Source organism: Euleptes europaea, chromosome 3, assembly GCF_029931775.1.
Source record: "Euleptes europaea isolate rEulEur1 chromosome 3, rEulEur1.hap1, whole genome shotgun sequence".
Taxonomy (NCBI): Eukaryota; Metazoa; Chordata; class Lepidosauria; order Squamata; family Sphaerodactylidae; genus Euleptes; species Euleptes europaea.
The window spans coordinates 56,784,867-56,807,938 of NC_079314.1; the positions used below are offsets into that span (position 1 = coordinate 56,784,867).

The 23,072-nt window shown below is 43.7% G+C and overlaps 1 protein-coding gene across 1 annotated transcript in view; it reads left to right on the forward strand.

The window, feature by feature from the left end:
• Positions 1-23,072, forward strand: part of POT1 (protection of telomeres 1) — a 94,105-nt gene that overhangs the window by 44,162 nt on the left and 26,871 nt on the right. The window contains exons 8-9 of the mRNA XM_056847062.1: positions 13,153-13,443; positions 21,786-21,941. Of these exons, the coding sequence (XP_056703040.1) occupies positions 13,153-13,443; positions 21,786-21,941 (447 nt within the window). The remainder of the gene's footprint in view (positions 1-13,152; positions 13,444-21,785; positions 21,942-23,072) is intronic.

Sequence of the window (23,072 nt, forward strand, 5' to 3'; positions counted from 1 at the left end):
TAGACCAGTTGATTTGGGTTGAATCCTCCTTAATAGCACTTCCAAATCCAGTACCTTTTAAAGTACACTGAAATGTTTGTCCAGGCTTGCTTAGGAATGGAAATGAAATGAAAGCACAAGCTGTATGCTTTCTGAGATCCGCATAGCTGAATTTAACTTTTAAACAAATATATATTCTTTAAAGCACAATTAATAAACAAGGAGTGTTGTGGCACCCTAAAGACAAAGAAAAAATTATTCCAGCATAAGCTTTTGTGGCCTAGAGCCTACTTCTTCAGGTGCAGATGTTTTATGTAGGAAAATCCACTCCTTGCATCTGAAGAGCTGAACTAGTCTGAAAGCTTATGTTGGAGTAAACTTTTTTTATTTAAGGTGCCACATGGCATACAAAGTAAGCTACCAAAAACCACAGTAGTCCGCAAGAGCCTAACTGAACTGGGGACCATGGGTGTCAGGCCTTTGCCTTTTAGCTGGAGTAAAGGCTCTTGACATGAGTTAGGCCAGGTTCTGGCTACACGTCAATTCCTTGGTTCTCATGCCTATGAACGTCTGTGTACAGTTTCGCTCATCCTGTTTTCTTCAGCTGTGGTAATGTTTAGTCTATTTTCCTGAGAACCGCTTATCTCGGGGTTGCCTACAATGTTTACCTTTTCAGTCCGTAGTGTCTTAAGCATGTAACCTGCCTGTGTTCACCATTACTAGCCTTATCTGCCTGTAGGCAGTCAGTCCTTTAATCTGTTTTATTGCTCCTAATAAAGTATTACTACTTCAGAGCTACCTGCCTGGATGAGTTTGCTTGTGGGATGCTAGGGACAGACGCCTGATCCTGACATTGGGGGCGTGGGCTGCACCATTTCCCCAAACCAAAATAGTCTGTAGGCAGAGTGGGTTCCTGCTGACTCTTAAAATGCTTTTCCCCCTTCAGCTGCTGTGTGGTTGCAGAAAAAGTGAGATGGGTCCCAGACTCAGCTGGCCAGAAATCATAATGTGTAATTTGGCCCTATTTACCAAAAGCTAGTTGAAACAAAAATGCTGTTATTTTTTCTTTACGATTTAGGGAAGAAGGCAAACTCATATGCTATGGAAGCTCTTTCACACAGCCCACATAATGCACTTTCAATCCACTTTCACTGCACCTTAACGATCATTTGCCAGTTCACACAGTAGTGGATTGAAAATGTATTATTTGGGCTGTGTGAAAGTGCTGCTACTAGAGTGGCAAATTAGGAGGCCCTGCTTCTTATAGATGTCAGTGGCATCTAGATAGGTTGCTGCTTGAAGCACGGACTCTCCAGAGATCATGTAGGAACAGAAATTCACTGAGAACCCAGACCTTATATTTAAATTCAAAATGAGAAACTTGCTGTAAAAATAGCAAAGTTGATTGAAACTACCATGATTTACATTCTTCTCATCCTGGTATAATCTGCAACTGGATTTGCTTCTGATACAAGTTGCTTTAGTCAGAATACATAGCAACTGCAGAAAGGCATTCTGTTAATACTACTTTATATTCAAAATATTATATTTGCCCACAATTATCTTGTGGAAGAAAATGGGAATGATTAATATTTTATGAGAAGATCAAATTGGCTTTGTTTCTTCATATTTTGGGGAAATTCATTTTGTAACTTAATGGTAAAGAATAAGAATATGTACTACAAAGTGACTGATCAGGGAGATACGTATGCTAATGGGTTGAATTTTTTTTTAAGAACTAGTTTAATGTATTTTCGTAATCAGGGAATGGAGTGTATTTTTGGTAATGTGTGATGAGGTAATAAAAAGAAATCCCCTTGCACACTAGCCCTGAACTGGAAATAACTGTGATGGGGGTGGATAAAGGAACAGCAGAAGGAAGCTGGGGGATGTTCTCCAGTCAAACAAAAATGTTTACAGTGTAGAAATATGACTTCATAAATATATTCTGTCTTCATTGTGCCCCCCTCAAGCAAAGAAAGAGGTGTAAGAGAAATTATTTAAATTCCAAAAATATTCAAATTCAGCATCCCTCACTACCACAATGTGGCTACTCAAACATGAGAGGCAGCATCAAAGTGGGGGAGGGTAACACATGGGAAACAAGATCCTTCAGTTGGTGCCATCATTACATGGTCTTTTAAATATTTTTTTACTTCATTTACATCCTGCCTTTCTCCCCAATGGAGACCCAAAGTAGTTTACATTGCTCTAATCTCCTCCATTTCATCTTCAAAGCAACCCTGTGGGGTAGGTTAGGCTGAGAGTGTGCGACTGGCCTGAAGTCAACCAGCATGACTCCATGGCTGAGTGATCTGACACTAATCACTACAACACCACACTGGGCACTTAATTCACTTGGTAGTGGGGAGTTTACAGCAGGCAAATTTTCTTTTGCTGTGTAAGTCAGCCCAAAAATGTAGGCACCAAATCCATTTTTCAGGCTGCAGTGTTTCGTATTTTAATTACCGAAATTTTAAGTTATCGCTACCACGGAAAGCTATTACTCAACACTTCAGTTTCTTGGAATTCTGTTCAAGCGATGACTATCATCACAATAAAATAATTGCTGAAAATGCTAGGTTCTGTAATGAAATTCCTAGGTGCCAGGGCTACTTGGCATCTGGGAATCGCCGAGCTTTCATGTACAGTATTTTGATGCTTAGCCATTCAGATGCAGAAAAAACGTTAGCATAGAAACCACAAGCAAGAAAATTAATTAGCTTATTAGGAAGTACCTTATTGCAATTAGTAGATAGCCACTCTACAACAACAGACAGAGGAATAGACTCATTTCAGTACTTCAGATGTAAATTGAAACTTCACACTCCCAAAGTCAGCAATGTAGGCAATTATTGGGCCAAATTAGACATAGCAGATGTGCCCCAATCACGTAGGAAGCAGGGGAATGGGGAAGATTATGGTTAACAGCAAAAGGGATGCTTTGGTGAGAAGCACCGAACCTTCTCCTTAGCTACAGCATACATTCCCACAGTTTGCCTTCCAGATCTTTTTTCCACAACCAACATTTGATCTTGGAAATGGGCTTGGTTTGGGGGGGGAGGAAGCTGGTAGAGGGTGCCTGGAGCACCCAGCCCAGCGTGAAGCCACAGAAACTGCTCCTTCGTGCTTGGGCTGCCTCAGCTCCAGTTGACCTGGACAGTCCAATGTTTTGACTGACTGGTTGGGAAAAAGTCTGAAAAAATACCAGACACTTAAACGTACTGGGGTTTCCCCCCCCCCCCCGGGTTTTTTTTTCCTGGACAGTCAGTGAAAATACCATGCTGTGTAATGAAGCAGCTGGGCATAGGGTGATAACACCTTGTTTCTGGGCCAGACCCAGCTGCCTGGGTAACATGGTAACCCTAAACATGTATAGAGTGTGGGTGGAAGAGAAAGGTGAAATGCAGAATGGCTCCACCTTTGGTTCCTGCCCTTTTTTATTACTCAGGCACGGATGCCACGATTTAATGATCTCTGCAGTCTGTGCCTATAATTTCCTCCATTGTCCAATACAACCTGTCCTTTCCCTCTCCCTCCTCCGCTAGGCACAAAGTGGTGCTCCTGCCAGAGGGCTGGGAACTGAGCTTATGAACAGCGCATTTAAGATTCTTATAGCTGAATCAGCAAATCATTTTGTTAAATCTTTGTAAAAAAATTAAATGTAATTTATGCAGGGCAACATGGTTTACCAAAGTGTTACATGTGTTAACATAATGGGTTGTTTGTAACAAAGCATCTAGAAGCAAAGTATTTGCCATATTAAGACAAATCCCCATATTCTTTGCAATGGTATTTATTTGTTTCACTGAGAGTGTGTGGTGAGAAGAGAAATATTAACCGACTCTCCACTGGGTTTCAAAAGTATGGATTTGTCTATTTCAGTGCACTTAAAGTCATGTAAGTACTGGCTCATAGTTTTTTACCTCAGGTCTATCTTAGAATCCAATTTAGCTGTGGTCAGGGTTCAACTGGCAGGCAAATTTAGAATAGTAAAAGTTAATTAAGCTACTTAAACATTATAGTTTTAAGCTGCCTAAGTAAATTATAATTTTCCTGCTTATCAGTGCGGAATATGCTTCCCATTGTTTCAATTAATTCATGTACTTCTCAGGCAAAATTCTTTGTCTAACAGAATAGCATCTTATCCTATTATCAGGCATTATATTGCCTAAAATTAATTATGATCATGAAGCAGTATTTGAAATATGTGGTTAGAGCTAAATATTAGACAAAAAAGTACATAAATTGAAGTTTTTATAAGTGGTGGTTTTAAAATGTGCTATTAAATCTCTCATCTAGTTCAAAAGTTATGTTAGATTCAGACACTTATTTTTCCATGAGTAATTCCCCCCCCCCTTTTTTCTCTTTTCTTTCTTTGGTCATACATTTTGTAACATTAAAAGTAATCTTTGCAAAAAATGTATTACCCCAATTTTACATTATACAGAACGTAGACAGTTTTATGGGTTTTGAACAATGGAATATGTAGTCAAATCAGGACCTTTTTATAGACCAGACTTGAGGGCAGAACTCATATTAGCATGTAATTAAGTAATTTGTATTTATTAATTTAGCAAAATGAAGCCACTTGGGGATGTGAATTGAAAGGAAAGAGTGGAATGGCAGTAGAGTTCTATTTAATCCTTTTCTTTCGGAGTACTTTCAGTGCTAAAAATTGTCAGTCAGTGTGCCCCCCACCTCCCATGTGCCTTTGGTCTTACTGTAGAAAACAAAATTCTCTCCAAAAGAGCCAAAAACAGCTGTTGTCAAGGGAGAGGACAGATTTTTGGTATGAGAACATCTTAAAGAGAAAGGTTTGTTCATCTGAATGGCTTCTATGCAGTCCCACATTGGGACTGTGCAGGCGCAGGCCAGCCACAGATAAAATTTGTTAGCTTCTAGCAAATTCTAAAGAGAGTGCTCCCCCTCCCCTTGGGGCATGCAATCTCCCCGCCCCTAGGTCACATGTCCCAAGGGGGAGGGGCACTCTTCCCTCCAGTTCTCTTTCTGCCGCCACAGAGAGAGAACGTGTTAGCTAGTGCTCTAGCCATGGAATCCAAGAAAATTCCTCTTTTCAAGAACTGAACCTCTTGTGGCTCTAAAATGGCAAAGAATGATACTCACGCTGAGTGTCTTCTTTGCCTTGGTGAGGGACATATTCCCTCATCTTGCAAGAGCTGTGCTAAGTTCACCCAGAACGCCTTGAGGATGAGGTCTACTCGTCTTCTATCTCATCTCTACAAGGAATCTCTTCAACCAAGAGGCCAATCGGCTGAACCGAGTACTTCAGCGGGTAAGACTCACTCGGGTCAAGGTCCCCCCTCAAAAAAATCTAAGCGGGGGGGTCCCTCTGGGTTAATCAGCCCAGCGAAGTTTATTGCCCCGTCGTCCAAAGATGGTCGCCAAGTCAAGCCGATTGCCCCGTCGTCCAAAGATGGCCACGGCAGGGGTTCTTCGCGCCAATCTTCCCGCCCAAAGTCTCCTCGGCATCAACCGTCGTCGAGATCTCCCGAGCCTTCTCGACGCCGATCATCATCGATGTCTCCTCATCGTCGATCAGTAGCGGCGTCTTCTCGACCCCGATCACCGTCGACCTCTCCGCGATGTCGACCTGCAGCGGCGAAACTCGCCAAAGTGGCTAACCAGCCCATTCTTTTAGAGGCTCCTCCTCATCGCTCCCTGGCTGCTGTGCCGGTGCGGCCGAGCAGTAGCCAGGATGACCCTGACGGGTTTAAGCAGTACTTTCTGAATCTGTACTCAGACGTCCCTCAGGTGCGTGCGAAGTCCCCACGGCCTGCCGAGGCAGAGCCTAGGGTAGACCTGTCCGCCCCGCAGCTCGATATCGAGCAACCAACGGACATGGAGGGCGTTCAGCAGCAACCCCAAGCTCCTGCAGAGCATTTGGAGACGCCTACACACCCTTCGCAGTTGGAGCCTGGCGAACGACCTCGACTCCGGTCGCTCTCTCGCCGTCGATCCCTATCCCTGGCTCGATTCAGAGGTGTCCGACACCATTCGGCTTCGCAGAGCAGGTCGTCCTCGGGGCGTCACACACGCCACAGTAGGTCGAACCATCGGAGTCGATCAGCTAGCCGGAGCCGTTCGAGCCGTGCAAGTCGACGCAGCCGTCGGACCCGTTCGAGCCATCGAAGCCCTGACACCCATCGTAGTCGTTCAAGCCGTCGGAGCCGAGACAGCCGTTGGAGTCGAGACGACCGTCGAACCCGTGACGACCGTCAAACCCGAGACAGGCGTCGAACCCGAGACAACCGTCGGAGCCGAGACAGCAGTCGCAGCCGTGATGTTCGTCGTCCTCCCTGTTCAAGGGCGCCACCTTTCTTCCAGGAGTCGATCTCCCTCTCGTCGGAGCCGGGAGGTATCTCGAAGCCATTACCCCACTCCGACATATTCTGCCTCGTCCACGGATCATCGCCGTAGACGGACCCGCTCCCGCTCATTATTAAGGAGCCCCCATCCACGTACACATGCAGCGTCTCAATCTCCCATTGCAACGGAAGTCATCAGTCATCCAAGGCAAGAACTTTCCCTGCAAACGAGAGACGATGATTCATATGAATATGACGAGTCATATTCTCCGGATGAGAACGGAGAATCCCGTACTTCGGCCCTTTCGCCAGGGGACGCTGTGGGGGACTCCAAACCGGGTTCCCCTGTGGGGGACACTCGCCTGTACGCGGAGCAGCTAATCTGCATGGCTAAAGCCCTTAAGATTGAGTGTAAACCCGAGGACTCAGATCCCATTGATGATATCATGGATATCCTTCACAATCCAGATCTGGGCCCCATAGCTTTTCCCATTATTAAGAGCATAGGGGAGATACTTCAATCTAACTGGGCTAGACCCGCTTCAGTCTCCTCCTCTTCCAAAAGAGTGGAGAATATGTACAAAATACGTAAAGACGGAGGAGAATTCCTTTTTCAACACCCTTCCCCAAACTCAGTTATAGTGGAAGCCCTGCCAGGGAAGTATAGGTCGGGGTCACATTCCTCTCCACAAGATAAAGAGGGTCGTAAGCTCGACATTCTCGCTAGGAAAATGTATTCCTCTAGTGCGGTGAACATTCGCATCTCTAATTTCCTCGCCATCATGGCACAATACCAATATTGCCTTTGGGGTCGTATGTCAACATCTATCCTATTGATACCTGAGGATCAGCGCCCCTCAGCGCTCGCTATACAATCCGAGGGTATGTCTTTAGCGAAACAACAGCTGACGGCAGCAAGACACGTAGCGGATGCTACTAGCAAAGTAATTGCGTCATCAGTAGTCCTCCGTAGACATGCGTGGCTACGGCAGTCCGCACTTCCACATGACACTAAAGTGCGGATTGAAGACCTTCCGTTTGAAGGTACTTCATTATTTAGCGACCAGACAGACACGTTTCTGGATCGTCTTAAAAAGAATAAGACCAATGCTAAATCACTTGGGATAGCCCCACAGGCACCAGACTTCAAAAGACGGTACTTTGGCCGACAATCTGCCCAAGCGCCCCGCCTGTACCGTTTCCAAGGCCAGTTTCCACGGCCCTCCTTCCGCCCTTCATTCCCCCGTTCCCAGAATGAGAGGAAATTTCAGGGCAGACCCAGGGTAAGGAAAGGCCCTAGGGGGTCCCCAGGGCAGTTTTCAAAGAACAAACAGGCATGATTAGACGTGCCTGTAGTTTTCAGAGATCAGTTGTCACAATTTTTCCATGCGTGGTATTCCATTACCTCTGATGCCTGGGTGTTGAAAATAATAAACGTCGGTTACTTTATCGAATTTAGTAATTTGCCTCCATATAGGCCTCTGGGTCATTCTACTTCGCAGACTCCTAACCTGCTGTTGCAGGAGGTTGAATGCCTTCTCTTTAAAGGGGCCATCTCAGAAGTCCCATCTAGTGAAGTTACAATGGGATTATATTCCCGTTTTTTTCTCATAGATAAGAAGGGAGGGGGCAAACGCCCCATTTTGGACCTTCAGGACCTTAATAAGTTTATTAAGACTAAGAAATTTCAAATGTTATCAATTCCAGAGGTCCTCCCACTCTTGGCTGGTCATATGTGGTTCGCGGTTTTAGACCTACGCGATGCCTACTTCCCCATTGCCATTCATGAAGAGTGTCGCCAGTTTTTGAGGTTTGAATGTGGAGGTAGATTCTACCAATATAATGTATTGCCCTTCGGGTTGTCCACAGCCCCCAGAACCTTTACGAAGTGTCTGGCGGTGGTAGTAGCTCATCTGGCGCTTAAGGGATGTTTAATTTTCCCTTACCTAGACGACTGGCTTCTGGTGGGTACCTCCCACTCCCAGTTGTCTGCTCAGGTTGATTTAACTCTCCGAGTTCTTCATAGTTCGGGTCTGGTAGTTAATTTCAAAAAATCTAGATTGGAACCAGCACAAACTCAGACCTTTATAGGAGCCCGCCTGAAAGCTGTCCAGGCTAAAGCGTTCCTCCCAGTCGACAGGGGCCGTGCCATCCAAAAGTTGGTTTCCACATTTGCAAGAAAGCGCCTCCAGACAGCGTACTGTATCCAGCAATTGTTAGGCCTTATGGCCTCCACTACGGCCGTAGTTGAGTTCGCAAGACTCCGTATGCGGCCAATGCAAAATTAGTTTCTGCGCGCATTTCGGCTAAATGTGGACTCCCAATTTAAACAACTCTCAATCCCCCGGTATGTAATCGCCTCCCTCCAGTGGTGGCTGGACAATACCAACATCTTCTCGGGAGTTCCGTTCCTTCGCCCTTCTCCTAACAAACACCTATTTACAGATGCCTCCCTCTCAGGGTGGGGGGCCCACTGTGATGATCTCACTTCAAGGGGAATATGGTCACCTCTAGAGTCCTGGTTACATATAAACCTTTTAGAGCTTCGTGCCATCCGTCTCGCTCTATTTTCATTTACAGGGCACCTGGACGGACAACGTATCCAGATCGCTACGGACAGCTCCACTGCCCAGTATTATGTGAACAAACAGGGCGGCACAGGGTCCGTTTCGCTCTCCAGGGAAGCCAGCAAAATCTGGGAATGGGCTATAGCTCACCGGGCTATATTAGTAGCGATTCATATCGCAGGGGTGACCAACACCCTAGCAGACACACTGAGCCGTCTCCCCAACCAGAATCACGAGCTCACCTTATCGGGGCCCTGCCTAGATCATATTTTCCAGTAATGGGGACATCCACAAGTGGATCTTTTTGCGACTCACCTCAACACGGTGTGCCGCAAGTTCTGTTCGAGGGCAGGAGTTGGACCAGGATCCATGGGGGATGCGTTCCAGTTGATTTGGAACAGAGCTCTTTTTTATCTCTTTCCCCATTCCCCCTCCTTCACAAGACCATAGCCAAATTGAGTGCAGACAACTCGGATGCTATTGTGATCGCTCCATTCTGGCCCAGGAGGTTGTGGTTCGCAGTGCTAATGTCGCTTGCGCAACAGAACTACGTCCTTCTACCGAAAGATCCCTCCCACTTCCCCCCAGACCTACAACTGGCGGCTTGGAGGGTACATCCCAGGGTCAGTGGTCTGACAGGGTAGCCAAGGTCTTGTTACACTCATTGAAAGGGTCCACTAGACGCTCATATGATGCAAAATGGGGCCGCTTTTCAGTCTGGGCTCAGACCAAAAATGTTTCTCCTGTTTCCTGCCCCCTGTCAGTAGTGTTTGAGTTTTTGCTGTCACTTAAGGATGATGGTTTATCAAACTCTTTCTATTAAAGTTTATTTAGCCGCAATTTCGGCTTTTCATCCTAATATTGACTCCTTCTCAGTTTTTTCCCATCCCCTTTCGAAAAAGTTTTTGAGAGGCCTCACTAATTTATATCTTCCGGTTGCTCACCCGATCCCTCAGTGGAGTCTCTCTCTGGTTCTAACACAACTTATGAAACTTCCCTTTGAACCAATGGCCACCTGCCATTTGTCACTGTTGTCCTTTAAAGCAGCCTTTTTAGTAGCAATTACGTCGGTAAAAAGAGTGGGTGACTTGTCAGCACTGTCTTGCTCACCTCCCTACACTAAATTGCATACGGATAGAGTAGTGCTTAGACCTCAAATCTCCTTTTTGCCTAAGGTCGTCTCAGCCTTCCACCTTGCCCAGGACATTGTCCTTCCTGTTTTCGTCCCCAAACCCTCTTCGGAGGCGGAGAGGGCCTTACACTTCCTAGATGTCAGAAGAGCCCTCCTTTTTTACATCAAGAGGTCCCAACCTTTCCGTAAAGATGACAAGCTGTTTGTTTGTTTTGGAGGGCATAGAGTAGGTCACCGGGCATCCCCGCAAATTCTTTCAAGGTGGATCACGGCTACCATCAAACTATCCTATGAGCTTGCTCGTCAGGAATGTCCTCCCATGATTAAAGCACATTCTACTAGGGCATATGCGACTTCCGTAGCCTTCGCATCGAGGATAGATCTCCGGGACATCTGCAGAGCTGCCACCTGGTCCACTCCCTCGACGTTCATGAGACACTATGCTGTGGATGTGGATGCAGCGAGAGAGGCAGCTGTGGGATGTGCTGTGTTGCACTTATTATTCCGGTGATTGTCCCACACCCACCATCCTGGTAAGCGAGCTCGTTACTCTCCCAATGTGGGACTGCATAGAAGCCATTCAGATGAAAAACAGAGTTTCACTTACCTGTAACTGTTGTTCATCTAATGGTACTTCTATGCAGTAACACATTCCCTCCCTCCTTCCCCGCTGTGGGACCGTTAGGCTAGTCCTGGTTATGGTTCCGTGGCGGCCGGATTGGAGAACTGGAGGGAAGAGTGCCCCCTCCCCCTTGGGACATGTGACCTAGGGGCGGGGAGATTGCATGCCCCAAGGGGAGGGGGAGCACTCTCTTTAGAATTTGCTAGAAGCTAACAAATCTTATCCGTGGCTGGCCTGCGCCTGCGCAGTCCCAATGTGTTACTGCATAGAAGTACCATCAGATGAACAACGGTTACAGGTAAGTGAAACTCTGTTTTTATCTGCCTTCCACATAGGGTTGCCAACTTCCACATCTCCTGCTATCACAACTGATTTCCAGCCGATAGAGATCAGTTCACCTGGAGAAAATGGCTGCTTTGGCAACTGGACTCTATGGCATTGAAGTCTCTCCCCTCCTCAAACCCCACCCTCCTCAGGCTCTGCCCCAAAAACCTCCCGCCGTTGGCTAAGTGGGACTTGGCAACCCTACTTCCACATGTTCTGGCCTCCTTTTCAAACCACAGCCCAGTGTGACTGCATTCTATAAAAAATGAAGTGTCACAAAAAAGAATAGCAGAACTATTTTGGAGTTTTGTGGTTCAGAATTAGTTATCAAAGCACAGAGTAAACCAGCTTTTCTATGTATCCTTGAACTTTTTATACTGGTATCTCCAGATATAAGATGTTGTAATGCTGTGGAGTTAGGTAATTAGAACACTTTTGGCTAGACAATGAGAAATGAAACATTTGTTGGAAAGAGAGGTTCGAAATTCCACCTTGAAAGTGGCAATATAAATGAAACCGTATTGTCACAAAAAATAGATAAAGCTAATGAAACAAGACTTTCCTTCTCCTTGTGTCATTTATACTGTTGAACTGTAATAGAATATATTGCTGAAGTCAGCTGAAGAACCAAAGGCTATCCATTTATCACAACTTGAAGTTATTTGTTAAAGATATTTGCTTACTGCATTAGGGACTGGTAGTTGCGAAGAGTTTGTTTACAAAGAAATTAATTTTAAATTGTTATGTACTCCAAAGTAATACTTTTAAAAAAAGAAAATGGTAACAAATTTAAATTTACCAATTAGGTCTTTCTTAGAACAATGCAAGGTGGACTACTGTGAGGAGTCAGAGGATAATTAAAGGCAGTTTTCCCAATAGTGCAAAGCTTCATTGAATGTATCCTCCCCTCCCCACCCCAATATTCTGATCCCTTTATGAGTTCAGTTGATGCATGAATGCCTTCAATGTTACACATTTGGCAAGCAGTGAGATTGTTCAGCCCTCATAAGACTGGTTTGGGATTTTTATTTATCTGTTTTAACCAATATTTTTGTCACGCCTAAAGTCTTCTTGAGTATGTGGAACCCTCTGCTTTGAGAAGACCCATCTCATACCTTCTTGATAGGCACAGGGTCATCATCTTCACAGTTGGAAAGAGTAATGGGAGGAACCAGACTTACTTTTCAGACTTCAGGGTTTCATGTATTCACGAACATATTTTATAAGTATTGCTACACAAAACCTGATCCTAACCTCTTTTCACAGTTTCTTGTAATTTTATTAATGCTTTAACAAAAGTGTGGTTATCAGGATAACCATGGTTGTCATCACAACAAAAAGCTAACCAATAACCCTACCCTAGCTTCTCCCCCACATTCTCATAATTCCATTGTTGCATACAAAGCTCCATTTAATTGAATTTTGGAGCCAGTGTAGGAAGCAACTGTTTAAGAAATCAATTAATCTGCCAGTATTGAATAGTATAAATGGAAGTTTACATATAAAAAAGACATGACAAGAGCTTTATGCATTTATTTTTGTCATTCAATAGAAAATATTCTGATGCCAGATTATGATATTTGCACATATATCAATGCACACTGAAAGCTGCAATGATAAAATCATTGTCCAAAATATTAAATGTTAATATAAAGTTTTCGTGTGCAATGGTGACCTGGTATCTGATATCTTTTAAGCCCTGGTTTATGGTCTGTTTAAACAGCCTTTAATGCTCAGGAGAGCATGAGCAGAAGGATTTTTCTTCCTCATAATTTTCCCCCATTTATGAATGGCATAGAATCGAGTTCAAGTGATAGTAATTTTGTTTGCTTTTTATTATTCATTTGTTTATACGTGACTTTCTCCCCACTTTCTCCCAACACAGCTTACATGGTTATTCTCCCCTCCTCAGCAGTGCTGCTGAGAGGTGTGTTAGGCTGAAGGAGAATGACTGGCTGAAGGTCACTCAGTTAGCTTCTGTGGCAGAGTGAAGATTCAATCCTGGGTCTCCCAAATTCTAGTCCAGCTCTTTAACTAGCATAGCATGCTGGTTCATTCATTTTGTCATTTATTATAATTTGTAATTCTTTATATGTTTGTCATGTTCTTGAACAGTGTTCATTGGCATTTGTAGATGAATACTAAAAACAATTAACCTATTTTTCCTTATAGTGTAACCATTTTCTTAATTTTGTCTAGGTCCGAGAGTTCAGTGGACAGATGCAAGGAATTACTAATAATGGCTTTGCAGCGCTTACTTTTGACAGCACAGTAGGAGCACCAGTGGTTCCCCGAACCACTACCACATTATTCACGTTTACTGATGAAGACAAGAAAACAGTGGAAGACTTGCGCATTTGGGTGGCAAGAAATTTTTCGAACTCTGCACCAGCAGCAAATTTATCTAGTATCCAGCCACAAATGTTTTTTGACCTCACTTGTCATCTAGTTGGGAAAGCAAAAGTAGATGGATCTTCCTATCTCCTTAAGGTTTGCTTATTTTTCATGAATATTTTAATTCAAGTATTCTGATGCATTGGTACTGAGGCATGATGTCCTTTTTAGTAGAAATCAGGATTCTCTGCTCACCTGCTTCTTCAGTCTTGCAGAGAAGAACACAAATCTTAATTCTGCTTTCTGAGCCTAGGGAATCTTGTATTGTTACTGTGAAAATTCATATTTTGTGATTCTGCAGATTCTGCATGTATGTAGTGCTTTTTGCATATTCCAAGCTCAGGTCTAGGAAGTAGGTTAGATTTTTTGGTAAGGAATACAGTGGCAAACAAGAATAATGTGAATGTAAAGATTGGATGTGTATGGTCAGTGGCAAATGGCTGAGACAAACATACTAAAAAGCTGTGTGGGATTGTAGTTACACTCTACTAGAAGCTTTTTTTAGCCCTGGCAAGTATTTAGATGGGAGACCTCCAAAGAATACCAGGGGTGTGATGCGGAGGCAGGCAAATGGGAAGCTACCCTGAACTTCTCTGCCATAAGTCAGCTGTGACTTGACAGAGAAAAAGAAAGTTGCTGATAGGCCTTAGTTATACTCTTCTGTTAGCTGTTTACATACATCTTTTGCATATGATTGTTTGCTTGTGGAATTCAAGTTCCCTAAATGTCTGTCTTTCTGAACGCTCAGCACAAGAGTGATCATATAGCTTTAAAAACATTATCTTCTGCAGTTGTGTCACAAATGTTGGTACAGGCTGCTTGTACACATATATCTTCCTGTCTTTTAAAGTAAACATTGGATCATCATTTTCCTGGAGAAGGCATCCTTTTTCTAGAATATTTTCTGTAGAAGAGTTTTCTTTGCTATTTCTTCAGCTTGCTCTTTGTTAATTATGGATAAATGTCCAGGGAGATCTACATTCCAGTAAACAAACAAAATGCAAAGTCTCCTGCTGTAGAGTAGCAGTTTCTGAAAAGTAATTCATAACATCAATTTGCTGAAAAGGAATGTCTTTTTCATGGATTAGTAATACATATGAGCATGTGTGTGTGCGTTTGTCTCCAGATGTTTCAGAGTCATCTCTAATGAGCACAGGTTCACTGTTTTAAAACTGTGATGAGCATTTAACTAATTTCCACCTCTGTATTTCTGCATGGCAGCAATTATCATTAGCCATACTTTAATAGACATGTAGCAAATGCTGCTTGATTACTTTATTGAAGCAGCAGTGATTATTCCTATTCAGGTTGTTATTTAATACTACATGAGAGGGAACTCTCTTTAAGCTACCTATTGAACCATTTTTTTGCAATGATCCTGCTGAAATGCAAATTATGAGTAAATAAATGGATGTACAACAAACAAAATCCTCACATGAAATAAGTGTGACTATAATATTAATACCTTTTCACTGTTTGCTGTCAAACAAGCCAGGATCTATTATTGTGTGGTCCTTGTATTAGTTTAAAGATGTTAGGAGGATGCTGACAAATAATTTTGTTTCATCTGCAGTACTAACTTTTCTTTGATTTTCTATTAAGTTTTACTAGATAGGCAGGAGTATATATGATGCTGAACATCATTCAGCTGCAAGCAGATTCAATAAAGGAAAAGAATAATACTGAACTGGCTTCTTATTAACAGCAGTGTCAGACATTACTTTTTCTACACTAGCAACCTAAATATTTGATGAGGAAAGGGGACCTGACACTCTTGCAGATAGCTGTTCTGATTCATGTCGCATATACAACTTTCACTTGTTTTTAGAGATTCCCTCTTAGCAACTGTTGACAGAGAAGCCTAAACGAGTTCTTAAGCTTCTAAAATGTAAAAAAAGCAGACGAGGGGTATGTTACAAGTGTGATTAAAAGTGAGATGAGAGCCAGTGCATGGATAATATTCCCTGAGTGTCCCTTAAAACATCATGCTGAGTCAAGCTACTAGCCCATCCATCTCACTACTGTCGATACCAACTGACAGTGTCTCTCCCAGGATCTTAGTGCCAGGTCTTTCCCCAGCCCTACTAAAATCTGCTGTGCCTTATTCCAAGAGCACCTTTTAAACTATTTTTTTAGAAACAATTTGTTGGGTCTGCAAGGTAATTGCTAAGAGGCATTCTCAATTTCCAATATAAACATAGATGCTTCTTTATGGATTCATTCTGTTCTGGAAGATTGGCAAGATGCATCATAGCAAACTTGTTTTTCATTCTGTGTGAGGCATTTTTGTCAGTGATGATCTTTTCACACATGTGTGTTTTCATCATCATTGGCTGCACCTTCAAATTATAACTAGTGTATAAACAGCATTCAGTGGTTTCATACGTGAGCATATGAGGCTGTTTGAACCTATCTATATCTGTATTGTCTGTCCTGACTTGGCAGAAACTCTCCAGCATTTCAGGCAGACAAAGGTCTTTCCTGCTGTCTAATGTGCAAGGGACTGACTTGAAGAACTTCTGCTTGCAAAGCATGTCATTCTACCACCTAGTGACAGCCCCTCCTAATCTTTCCTATACCACATTCCTGTTTCTCATGTATCAAAGTCAATTGAGAAGGCTTTCAGTGGAGGCACTGCAAAGTATTTGCCAGGCATTCTACACAATCAGAAATATCACAAAGTATATCCCACCCAAGGACTGGACTACCTCAGTGAGGAGACATTCACATGTTCCCCACATATAAAATGTCTGTGAATGGAAAAATAACATGTTAACCCAAAGCTGTGCTAGAATGTTTCTTATCTGCTGGTTTTTCAGTGAGTAGAGACTCTTTAATCTGGAAGTGCTTGGAGTAATGTAGTTCTATAGTACTGTAGTCAAGCTGTGCTATGTGTTGTGTGGCTTACAGTGAGGGGAAAAAGTATTTGATTCCCTGCTGAATTTGCCTGTTTGCCCTCTGACGAACAAATGACCAGTCCATAATTTTAATGGTAGGTCTATTGTAGCTGTGAGAGACAGAATAACAACAGGAAAAACCCCAGAAACCCAGAAGACAAAAGTCAGAGATTGATGTGCATTATAATGAGTGAAATAAGTATTTGATCTCTTTGCAAAAGATGACTTAGTACTTGGTGGCAAAACCCTTGTTGGCAATTACAGAGGTCAGACGTTTCTTGTAGGTGGCCACCAGGTTTGCACACATCTCAGGAGGTATTTTGTCCCACTCCTCTTTGCAGATCCTCTCCAAGTCAGTAAGATTTCGAGGCTGATGTGTAGCTACTCGAACCTTCAGCTCTCCACAGATTTTTGATGGGATTAAGGTCTGGAGACTGGCTAGGCCACTCCAGGACCTTAATGTGCTTTTTCTTGAGCCACTGTTGCCTTGGCCGTGTTTTTTGGGTCATTGTCATGCTGGAATACCCATCCTCAACCCATTTTCAATGCCCTGGCTGAGGGAAGGAGGTGCTCAGCCAAGATTTGACGATACATGGTCCCGTCCATCATCCCTTCGATGCAGTGAAGGTGTCCTGTCCCCTTAGCAGAAAAACACCCCCAAAGCATAATATGTCCCCCTCCATGTTTGATGGTGGGGATGGTGTTCTTGGGGTCGTAGGCAGCATTCCTCCTCCTCCAAACACGGCGAGTTGAGTTGATGCCAAAGAGCTCGATTTTGGTCTCATCTGACCACAACACTTTCACCCAGTTATCCTCTGGGTCATTCAGATGTGCATTGGCAAACTGCAGACGGGCCTGTACATGTGCTGACTTGAGCAAGGGGACCTTGCAGGCTCTGCAAGATCTCAGTCCTTCACGGCGTAGTGTGTTACCAACTGTTTTCATGGTGACTATGGTCCCAGCTGCCCTGAGATCATTGACAAGTTCCCCCCGTGTAGTTCTGGGCTGCTTCATCACCGTTCTCATGATCATTGCAACTCCACGAGATGAGATCTTGCATGGAGCCCCAGACCGAGGGAGGTTGACAGTTAGGGTTAGGGTTGTCACCTTCTCACCAAGCTGCTTGGCAATAGACTTGTAGCCCAGTCCAGCCTTGTGCAGGTCTGCAATCTTGTCCCTGACATCCTTGGACAGCTCTTTGGTCTTGGTCATGGTGGCTAGTTTGGAATCTGATGGATTGATTGCTTCTGTCGACAGCAGAACCCTAATCCTAATCTGGCTGGTTGATAGGGGATCAAATACTTATTTCACTCATTATAATGCACATCAATCTCTGACTTTTGTCTTCTGGGTTTCTGGGGTTTTTCCTATTATTCTGTCTCACAGCTACAGTAAACCTACCATTAAAATTATGGACTGGTCATTTCTTCGTCAGAGGGCAAACGAGCAAATTTAGCAGGTGATCAAATACTTTTTCCCCTCACTGTAGCTAGCTGTGATGAATAATCAAGTAGTGAATTATCTGGTGGTATCCATACGAATGGGAAGTGTCCCTCCAAGAAGAAACAGGAAAACAGTCATGGCTACTGTCAACCTCTTTTCTGCACATTACCTTGAAACAGAAGAGAGGCATGCAAGAGCTGGCTTTGTACAACACTCAATTCGTTTGTGAGTTGCACAGAAACCATTAGAGAGATTGTGCCTTTTTCGTTCTGCTTAAAGTAGGAAAGACCTAAAGAAATATTAGGTACTAAACCAGATTGCAGATGCAGGGGGAAATGGAAATTTTATTTAACAACTTTTTCAGATAATGTGCCCATTAGAAGGAACTGAGGGGATAAAACTTCTATAGGCAATATTAACTGTAAGCACCAAATATTTTGGTGCATGTTACATCAGATGCTCATAACGCAGAGACTGTTGGCAATCGCAGTGGGATGCAGAGAATCCTGCATACATTTGATCCATGTATGAAGTTTTGGCATTAGACTATTGAATGTTATCGTCATGTTACTGGCCATTTTCAGTGGCATCTTTTTCTGTATTTTGGGACATTTATTAGATATGTGCATGGTTATCCACCTTCCCGTGTGTTTGTTTAGTCTCCTCATCTTGGGCGTTCACTGTAATTTTTACATTTGCCAATTTCAGTAAAGCGTGAATATGAGTTACATCATCCTGCTCTTAAAACCAAAAGAATAAAACATGCAAAACAGAAAATCCCACTAATTACTATATTGGTAATGGTCTATTAAGTTACTGTCATGTTTTATACTATTTGTATTTAGCAGGTGTTTTCTGTTCAAGTGTACATAAATGACCATTAGCGGGTTTATATAAAAATAGGAGAGCAAGCAAGCAGCTGGCAGGTGTTCAGTAACTGTTACCATTAAATAAAAAAAAAAAAAGGCCATTAACGCATGGGCAAGATGTCACCGGTTAATCTCTCTCTTATATCTCACACTATTTTAATCTGGGATCATAAAAGTAAACACACGTCCATCTCCCATCCCACACTATGTGCACCGCACAATGCTCCAAGCGTTTGGGACATGGGATAACGTGGGATATTCGGCGAGTGCTCCATCGCTACCGACGTCATTACATCACAGTCACTTGATTGTGCGTGCTTGGCGTCTTCCTTTTTTTTCTTCTCCCCCCTAGAATGATATGCCGGTATACCAACGCAACTCACTTCAGGACGTTAGTTTTTCTCCTGCCCTCCTGCTCTGCAGCAAAAAGCAGAGCTCTCCGGCCTGCAGCTCCACCATCTCAGTTTTTGAGGCGGCAGGAGGCTCGGGGCAGCCGCGGCTAGAGCAGGGAACACTGAGTCCGCCGGCCAGCTGAACGGCGGCTCGGCGGGAGCCGCGAGAGACTAGCAGACACTTGGGCCGTCTCGTCAGGCTTAGCTGCATCACCCCCTCGCTTTCCTGGCCAGGGGAGGGGTGGTTTTGAGCCCCTGAGGGGAGTGAGCCTGTGAGGGAGAGGCGCGGCCTCGGCACAGGGCGTACACGGGGCCTGATGTCAGCGGGTGGCTGATCTACCGGAGGAGCCCCCCTCCTCTCTTTGGCGGGGAATTTCATACACCCCTCTTTAGGGCGGCCAGGCGCTAATAAAAAAAAAATCACTCCCGGTTGTGTTTGGCCGGGTGATTATCACACACACGCACACGCTGGCACGCACGCACACACGCAGTCTTGGGCGGCAAGGACTAATGGAATATCTACCCGGAAGCGCACGCATGACGAAACAACCGGATTTATCTCAATTGTGATCTGTATTTCGCGATAAGATGGGTCTTGGAAAACACGCAAGTAAATCACGCTTGTGGTAGATTTGATCCGCAGAGCGGGGACAGCGTGCGTGTGACCACTGGAAAACCGCTACATTGGGGGGGAGAAGCAGTCCAAATTGGTCATGCGTTAACGGCCAAAAAATTAAATCTATGGGAACCAACAGCAATAAATACTATGTGTATCAGAGGCAATGGGGGGGGGCGAGCACAAAGCTTAATCTATTAATTTTCAGTTCACAAACAAGCTGAACGCAATCTGATTAAAACCTTATTTTCCATGGCCCAGTTATGTTACAGTGTTAGATATTCCTATCATATTTTGTTTGAACCAGTAAATTGAAATTTTGTATAGCTCAGGTACGAAGGGGTTTTTTTAAACTTTGAAACACAACTTATTTAAAACAGGCCTTATCAATGGTGAACCAGGAGATAAATGTTTTAGAAGTATTTAAAAAGATTCTCCATGGTCTAATTACCACTGTATTGAATTTCATACAGGGTGGGATCTGAAGGGGCATGCATTTGCTTCCATTCCGTATTGGGATGCTCCAGAGCTCCACAAAGCCCGTAAAGAAAACTCCCTAGAGTAGCTCAAGGGTCTGTGGTTGGAACTGAAAATATAAAATATTTTAAAAATACACACACATCTAAGCCCTTTAGATCTGTAGGTTGTATCCTACCAGCTGCCAGCCCAGAGCCCTGTACTGCCCTTTCACCAGTGGGCCCTTTAGACCCCTGATGCTAAAGGTCACAGGATTCTATGTAGAAAACGGCCCACACTGTTGAGTGGACTGAAACATTATTTGTAACAGTCTTACACCAGCATTCTGGGAGACAGGGGAGGGGGCATGGCTTAGTGGGAGAGCATCTGCTTGGCATGCAGAAAGTCCCAAATTCAGTACCTGGCATAAAAAGGCCAGGTAGGAGATGACATGAAAGACCTCCACCTGAGACCCCAGTAAGCCGCTGCCAGTCTAACAGCCCATTCCTGACCTGGGAGGGTGAAAGGCCTTAGGAGGTGAGGAAGGGCCCATGCTGGCACCTGCACTGCTTGCACGAGTGCCCAGGTCACTTGTGCTGCTGCGCCTGGCACGGATGCCGGTGTTGGGGCGTGGATGCCGGCCTCCCAGTGCTGCCGCGGCAACACAGCCCCAGGACGCCAGCACGGCCTCCTGCCGGAATCAGTGCGTCATTGTTCCAGGGGGTGTCCTGGGGACGGAACCTCCCCTTCAGGCCAGGAATGCCTCCTTTGCCCTTATTTGCATTTATGCCACCTTTTTAGGTGGCATAGCCCCATGGAACAATATAGAGCAGTTCCATGGGGCTTGCAAGTAAGGGCAGCTCCCCGGCTTCAGTGGGGGGGGGGGCTGAATCCTCCTTTGGAGGCAACACTGCTGCCCTGCCTCTAACCACCAGTGCTGCCCCTCCCCTCAGGAATGGGCTGTTTGTAGATAATACTGAGCCTTATGGACCAATGACCTGATTGAGGATGAGGTAGCTTCACATGTTCAATTGGTCAAATTAAATAGCAGTAGTGCTCTGATTTCTACTTCTAACCTGACATGGTTTAATAAACAATTACTGGCATTCTCAGAAAAGTAGTAGAACAAAAGTACCGGGGGGGGGGGGGGGGAGAAAGCCCAATTCGTATTAGCAGGCTTTTGTATGCTTTCTAGCAGTACATTGGGCTAAAAGTTATTTAGAAATAGAGAAATATCATTAAAGAATATTTGTCTTAAAGTTATTTTTTGTTAAATGTATCTCATGCCATAATCCTAAGCACATTTATTTGCAAATAAGACCCATTAACTTCAGTCAAATCTGCTTCAAAGTAAACATGCCTGTATCTAGAACAAGGGTCCCCAATGTGGTTCCCACCAACACCTTTTCAGGCACCTGCCAAGTGTTTTTAGGAATGGGGGGCTAGGTGTGGCTTATGGCTGGTAAGGCTTCTGATTAATCATTGGAGATTTGATTGGCTGTGCAGATTTAAAAAAAAATGTTTTGGAAGCAGCTGCCACTGCAGTACAAGGATCTCCACTGTATTACTAAAGTTAAGCTGTGGCAATCATTTTGTGGCTGGCTTCACCTCCTGCGGCAGCCATTTTTGTGACTGTGCCCACCATGCCATTCCAAATGGTGCCACAAACTCAAAAGGATTGGGGTCCCTTGATCTAGAATATTAAAATTGTACTATTTTTATATTGCCACTTTGGAGAAATATAATTAACTTTGTTTCCTGGTAGGTGTGGGATGGTACCAAATGTCCTTTCCCATCTTTGAAAGTGCTCGTCAAAGAAGATGATCTCGAAGGAGATAGAGTTCTCATCAATCAACTGAAAAATCTGACTGTGGATGTTATCGTATATGATAACCATGTACAGTTAGCAAAATCACTGAAGGTAATGGAAAACCTGAGCAATTTGTTTTTTTTGTTTCTTTTTTTGCTTTTCTATTTGTGGGCTCTCAAACACTAGCTCATGTCTACATTTATTGAAATCATATGCTTCCCCATGATTAGCCTACTCAAACCTCGCAGCGAGCCATACATCCCACAAAACAAATGAAAAAGACTAATTGCATTAATTTTCTATGTATAAGTTGCCCACCTAATTAAGCAGCTTCGTTCTCAATTTTGTGGTGCTGTGTACTTGTAAACATACGCAAAACCAAAAGATGTCTTCTGTGATTGTAAATGATTTCTTGTAAATGGGATAAACTCTAGTTTAATTTGTAATCTCCATTAGAAGCAATAATTCTATGTTCTGCAGAAGGCCATCTCCTTTGAAAGCTGCTATTAGTGACTGCCGCATTGTGGAAGCCGTACCCTTTCTTTCTACAACATTGGTAATTCTTATAGGACAAGAGAGCACAGTATAACAAAATGTTTTATCCTGACCATATAGTGCCATCTTGCTTCCAGATAAAGTATATAAAAAGATAACTAGGAAAGATTTTTGACCAAGAAAGGGACCAGTAGCTCTTAAATGGGTATATACTAAGCCATATTAAAGCTAAAGTTCACTGTAAAGTTGGATTACATTGGTGGATCAAAAGATAGCACTCTGAGGTTCATAAATTTTAATGATACGTAATAGACAACTACACACACTAAGTCTGTTCTTCCCCAATAGAATAAGTTAATTAGTGGGTTAAACTGTGTTTTACTATAGTGAGATTGCCTTGGGTTGCTCTGGAGCTTCTCATATAATTTTGAAATAAATATATATTATATGCCAGTGGTTGCCACTCTGTGGCTCACAGAGAGCAACATTCATAATTACCATCAACCAAAAGAACCACAAGACAGCTATATGCCCTGTGCACCACCCTACCAAGCACAAACATACATAAATTCCCCTACCCACCCCCCATGGAGGAGAGAACTATTAATATCAATATATTTAATTCTGAATGTGGCAAAATCTTTGGATAATTAAACCCAGAGACTGGAATCTTCCTATAAACCTGAGAAAAGCCCCAAGTTTGCAGAAAAATCTGAAATCTTAAAAAAAGAAGAAGAAAAAAGCAAC